The sequence below is a fragment of the Pteropus medius genome, unplaced genomic scaffold (genome assembly GCF_902729225.1).
Source record: "Pteropus medius unplaced genomic scaffold, Ma_sr-lr_union100, whole genome shotgun sequence".
In the NCBI taxonomy this organism is placed as follows: domain Eukaryota; kingdom Metazoa; phylum Chordata; class Mammalia; order Chiroptera; family Pteropodidae; genus Pteropus; species Pteropus medius.
The window spans coordinates 4,826,195-4,832,494 of NW_024344241.1; the positions used below are offsets into that span (position 1 = coordinate 4,826,195).

The 6,300-nt window shown below is 46.0% G+C and overlaps 1 protein-coding gene across 1 annotated transcript; it reads right to left on the minus strand.

The window, feature by feature from the left end:
- Window positions 1-3,107: 3,107 nt before the first annotated feature.
- On the minus strand, window positions 3,108-5,849 carry PPP1R3G (protein phosphatase 1 regulatory subunit 3G). Its single transcript, XM_039869415.1, has 2 exons — window positions 5,808-5,849; window positions 3,108-5,755 (listed from the first exon to the last, which is right to left on the minus strand). The coding sequence occupies exon 2, from the start codon at window positions 5,682-5,684 to the stop codon at window positions 4,617-4,619; it is 1,068 nt and encodes a 355-aa protein (XP_039725349.1). The 5' UTR covers window positions 5,685-5,755; window positions 5,808-5,849; the 3' UTR covers window positions 3,108-4,616.
- Window positions 5,850-6,300: the final 451 nt, after the last annotated feature.

The window sequence follows — 6,300 nt, forward strand, 5'->3', positions numbered from 1 at the left end:
TGCCCACTCATTGTACAGCAGAACCAAACAGTGAACACAGGATTTTGCAGTGGAGAATTAAAGCAGTTTATTGGCAGGGCACCAGGCCAGGAGATGAGGGAGCCAGCACTCAAAATCTGAACTTCTTAAAGGATTTTAGAGTGAGGGTTAGGGGTTAGAGGTTGAGGGTGAAGCTGATTGGTTAGTTCTTGAATGTAAGCCTTGGCTGTTTTCCTTAGTCTGATTCATTCACTTTCTGACGTCATTTTGTCTGGGTGCCTTTGTCACTTTTGTCGGGTAATATAACTGGGTTGAAGAACCAAGATATTTCTGCAAACAAATCTTATGATTGTGCATCAGTGACATTATATTTAAAGCAAAAGTCAGAAACTAAATGCCTTGTGACCATTGTTATTGTTTAAGCTATCATCATTTTGTGCTTAACTAGCTGCATTTTTCTATTATCTCAAGCAAAGTGTGCTTTTAAACATTTTTCCTGGAACTTGCTTTACAGGCAGGCCTTCAAAACATGACTAACATACTTTCTTAATCTTTGACTATAAACTACGTGACAACCAAAGCAACTGAAACATTTAGTTAAAGCCTATCTCTAGACTAATACCTAAATATGTTTACTGTTAACTGCTGGTTTTACATACAGACTGCCACATTTCCAGCCACTGCTTCAGAAACTCTTTAGATAGGTACACACATTTCCTTTACCATCCCTGGACCCAATGATCCGTGGACCCACTTGCGCATAAGGAAGAATCTGAAATCCCTCTGGTGGAGGTCAGGTTCATTAAATGATCTGAGAACTTAGTTTTTGATCACTACAGCTGGATAAGATGATTAAACCATTACAGTTTTAAACAAAATGACCCTCATTTATTCAAGTTGAGGTAAATATTACTGCAAAAAAAAGTAATATTAATTCCCTGCATTGTGGAAATTTTGCTTTTGGGATGAGTATGTGTTTTCATTCCATTCAGGAAATACACTCTTAAATATTTCCTTACTCTAGTCAATGTTGACCCTTCCTTTGAGACTAACTTTTTGAAAACAAATAAAACCTATTTTAACTTCCTTATATTTCTTTACAATATGTTTGCTATTGGTCTATAATGAAAAGTTGGCACTTTATAAAATATATTGACATTTAGCAGATTGCCAGTTTTAGTACTTGGAAAGGCTGTAATCATATACAGAAAGACTGGGCTGTTCAAAATATCTTACATAATTCTGAACCTTTATAAAGTTTTTTTCTAAGATTTGAGGGAGAGCAAAGCTAGATTTCCTTTCCTAACAGCCATGTTTGACAGCCATTATATTATGAAATAAGTACTTTTAAAATTAATGGTTTGAATTCCAAATTATACTTCTGAATAAGTTTTTATGAGAAAAGTTGCTGTATAACTCTTTAAAAAAAACATTTCTTATCTATTTTATTCTAGATTTAATGAGTTACCATTTTAATGAATACCAGAGAAAATTATTTTTTTGATCATTATATTGGGATTCTAATTTTACCTTAATTTCATTTTAAATAATACAAACAATCCAAAATAATGCATTATTAACATATAAATCAGCATTTCAACCTGAGTTATAGGCTATATACATTATCGATGCTTTTCAACTAAAATGTACTCATAAATACACAAGAAAACTGTATAATGTAGATGTTGTCATTATGCAATAATGCTCTATAAAAAAAAATGGTATACCAGACCCAATACTGAACATTGCATGAAGACTTAATTGCTTTTGTATTTAATAACAACAAAAAGGATGTAATTCTAGTACTCCCTTATTTCTATTGTTGTAAAGTTTTTATAAGTACATATAAATTAAATATTATTTCATCAATGCAAACATTTTTTAATCTGCTTTACTCCAAGTGTAAATTATAATTCATTAATTTCTGATGGCTTTCCACTAATAAGTTACTATTTTAAAATGTTTCCGTGATCAATTACTTTGGCAAACACTGCTACAGTCAAAGGGATGTCTTTAAACCAGAATTCAAACTAAATGTTTCTATAAGTTAAGATGTCCCAATTTAAGTCAGAGAGATATCTGGCAGTTTTCATAGCTTGATGTTAATTCAGATGAGTGCTTTATTTCAGGTGCACTGATTTATCATTTCTTAGATGTATCAAAAAAAAAAAATAATAACAAATGGAGCTACTTTAAAATGGAGTGAGAGCTGCCATGCCAGAAAAACTGCCTCCCAGGTATTATGCTTCAAACCTTTGAAATGTTAAAACAGAACAAAATAACCTTTGGACTGGGCCTAAAGCAACATTGTACCCCAAAGAACTGGTTGCAAAGATAACAAGAAAGTTATTATGATTACTAGGTTGAAAATTAAAAACATTGTTTAGAATTAGCATCATTATGTTATCTGTACCAATAAAAATGCCTTCCGTTGATGTAGCTGTTCCCCTTCCCTTTATCATAAATATCTATTGTCGTTGTCTCCTAATTGAAACACTATTTGTTTGGGCTTCTGCCTGAATCAATGCATCCCAAATAGCTATTCTTTAATCTCAAATAAATGCTTATTACTTCTCACTTTGAAAGGCCTGGTTTTTTTTTTTTAGGTTAACATGAAAGAAAGCAACAGGTAGATTCTCCTCTCCAGTATGGTAATAATTGTCTTAGTGTTTATTCTAACCAAGATAACTAAGAGTAATGTACAGTTCTACCTTTACCCAAAGGAGGTATATTTCAAGTAGCAAATTTTACCAAAAGTTTAACTGCTTTATTAGGTATAACTCTCAGCACATAATGTTTAAAAAAGCACTGCTTCTCTAGAGCAGGGGTTGGCAGACTTTCTATAAAGGTCCAGATAGTAAATATTTTAGACTTTGCCATATGGTCTCTGTTGCATCTACTCGACTCTGCTCTTATAGCAGAAAAACAGTCATAGATGCATGTAAATGAATGGTGCATGGCTGTGTTCCAATAAAACTTTATTTATGGACACAAATTTGAATTTCATACAATTCTGTGTCACAAAATAGTATTCTTCTTTTGAATTCTCCCAACTGTTAAAAAACTGCAAAAAAAATTTATAGCTCTCAGACCCTTTTTAGCTCTCAGATAAGAATAGGCTTCAGGCTGAATTTGGCCCATGGACTATATATAGTATGCCTATCTTTGTTCCACAGAACAACAGCGAAACCATCCATTCCTCCTTAAAGATTACCATTACAAAACAGATTGATTGTACCAGTCATGAGCAGGAAAATATGAAAACTAAAGAGAGACAAATTACCAAGAGATAGCCGAGGTGTAAAGGAATCAAGTCCTCATCCAGAATGCCCACTCACCCTGCTCCTGCATGGCCATCTCATCTTAGCATCCACAGCCATCAACAGTGAGTAAAGGGTGACCAGACCCGGTGTCCACAGTCCTCCAGCATGCAGGGTACCCTTCTGGTTCTGAGCAATAATTACTTTCTGGGCATTTTCATTATCTATCAAGTTACCACTACCCACTGTGTCTCCGAGTGGGACAGAAAGCCATCTTTTCATCCATCTCCTGAATTCAGAGTTCAGCAACTAAGAGTCCAGCTTCCCTGACTGCTAATGGCCCAGAGGAATCTAGCAGCTGTTATGTGCTCTGCCTACACAAAGGGGTTTGGGGAGGAATGGCCAGCTCCTGTGGCTCACAACCAAGGCCTGCCTACCAGATTACTACTCTGGCGTTTCAATTCACCAACTTCTTACTTTGACGAAGGACAGGACCCTTCTACAAAACATTTTAAAGAACATTTTTGCCCAGTATGGGAAACCTGGGCCTTTTCACATCAGAGAGGAAGGATAGAAGAAAGGAAATTCGGAAATACCGTTGTTTATTGTTAAACTGCACGCATCATCAGCTGAGGAAGATCGCCTGTCTGCCAAGACCTCCCAAAACCCCAGGAGCTGAAATATAAAGTACAGCATAAAAGGGTGTGCAAGTGGCCTTTACTTTTTTAAGGGACATTTGTACACAAAGGCACAAGTAAATAACATCAAGTCTGGGCAAACATCTCCCAGTTCCCAGTTAAAAGTAAAGGATAGCGGGCCAGGGCCCCGTCCGGTTTTCTCTGAGAAACAAACGCCAGTGGGAAGGCTCCTGCGCGGACCCACAGTCCAGCGCCTTCCCGTGGTGCAATGTGGTGGGATACTATGTCCTTTCCCTGAGACCTGGGGGGTCTCCAGCAAGCCGCAAAGGCTAAAACACGGTGACTACTGTTAAAAACACATCCCGAGGTCTACCAGCCCCACTCAGGAGTCAGAAGCCTTTTTCTTAGAGAAAACTAGTGCTCAGAGTCTTAAGGATTTCTTCCCATTCAGACCGAGGAGGGAGACTTCAAAAGGCCTGCCAGGAAGATCTAAGCAACGAGAAAAGTGGCGGGGAGGTTAGGTGCTTTGCCCGGTCTAGCCATGCTGTGCTCGCAGGGTCTGTCTGGATGCAAGTTTATGATTGAGCGGCAACATCCTTTCCTTCCATGCTCCCCTCACTCCAGGTGGACGGACGATGCTCAGCAAATCGTCCGGGCAAGTCACCCGGCGCAGTCGCCTTCCCACGGTCCCTCGAAGCGCTCCGGGGCAGTGCAGGGGGCCGAGGACCACGCCCAGCGCTCAGAGAGCGTCCGCTGGGCGCATGTAGCGCAGCGTGTAGTTGGCCCCTGCGTTGTTGTCCCAGTACTCGCCTTGGGCGCAGCGGTAGCAGATCGCGAAGTGGACGGCGACGTTCGGCGCGTCTGTGTTTTCTCCTTCCTTGGGCTGCAGGCCCGGAGGCAGGCACAGCGAGAAGTGGAAACGCTGGACGCCCGGCTCCTCCTCGGCACCCGCGGGCCCAGGTTCCCCCGACAGCGCCTCTGGCCCCTGTGACTCCACTGGCTCAGGATGCAGCTCGGCGGGCACGTCCATAAAGGAGCGCCACTCCGTGAAAGTGTAGCGCACGGCCACGGCTCTCGGCCCAGGGCAGTCCAGAACCCGTCCAGAGCCTGTCACTTCCGCGCCCCAGGGTGCCGAACAGTGCACGCGCTCCAAGCACACGCGCTGCTGCTGCAGGCGCTCTGCTGCGGCGCTCGGCCCGGGAAGCTCGAAGAGTGGCCGGAGCCCAGGAGACTGCGCGGAGAGGGGCGCGGCGGCGGCCGCTGCCATAAGGCCGGGAAGCTGCTGCAGGTCCTCGGCGCTCATGGGGAAGCTGCGGAGGCGGGAGAACACGGCTGGCGGCACCTGCGGCTCCTCGGCCTGGCTGAAGTGTTTCACGCTCGCCAGGCTCAGCCCCAGCGCGTCCGCGAACTGCACCCGCTTCTTGCACTTGGCGCAGCAGCCACCCGGGCTGTGAGGCGCGTCCTCGGCCCTGTCGCCGTCCTCCGCACCCAGCGTCAGGGCAAGCTGCTGTCGCTGCTGCAGGAGCTTGGCCGCCTGCAAGATCGGGTCGGCGGGCAGAGAAAAGGAACGCGCGCGGAGGCGGCGGCGGTAATCCAGTAGTTCCTCCTGCTCCTGGATGGCAGCCTCCTCCTCCAGAGACAAGGGTTCGGCGTCGGGGCTCTCGGACTCCGCTATGTCGCTGCTGTCCCTGCCATCCTCCATGCAGAGGGTCCTCCCGGCGGGCAGCTCCTCGGCTGGTTGCGGGTCTCCAAAGGGCGCGGGTCCCTGCGCGTCCAAAGTTAGCAGCTGCGCCCCCTGGGGCTCCATGAAGCCGGCTGGCCTCGGGACCTGTCTGGGTCGCGAACCCTCAGCTCAAAACTCCTCTGGCGACTTAACACCTTTAATTCTTGACAGCGCGCAGCGCCCGCCCCAGGCTTCAGAAGAAAACACAGTTCCACGTGGGTGCCTCGGGGTTTTAGCGGCTGCCAGGGCGAAGTGGGAGGAGGGTGCGGGCCAGGGGCCGGCTCCCGGCCAGGCCGCCTCGGGACTGAACCTGCACGCCACGGGGGAGGGCCGGGGGCGGGGAGGCGCGGCCGCGAAACACCTGGAAGCAAGGCGGCGCGGAGCGAGAGCGCGTGGGCGGGGTTCTCGAATACTCCAGCGGAAAGTGGAAGACAGCTTTCTGGAAGTCGGGGCCTCCCTTTCACCTCCCTCCCACCCAGCGGGTCCTGCGGCGGTCCTGCCTCCGCAGCTCCTGGATAAACTCGCACTCCGTTTTCGTCGACACTGGCATGAGCAATCTTCCTCCTACCCATAAAGTTAGCCCACAGGTCCTGACCTGTGTGCCCTTCGGAGTGTTGCAGAGAGGGCTCCTCCTGGCTGTCGCATCGGTCTAGGAAGTCCCATAGGCAGGGGAGTAAATGAGGAAAACTCGTCCGCGGGG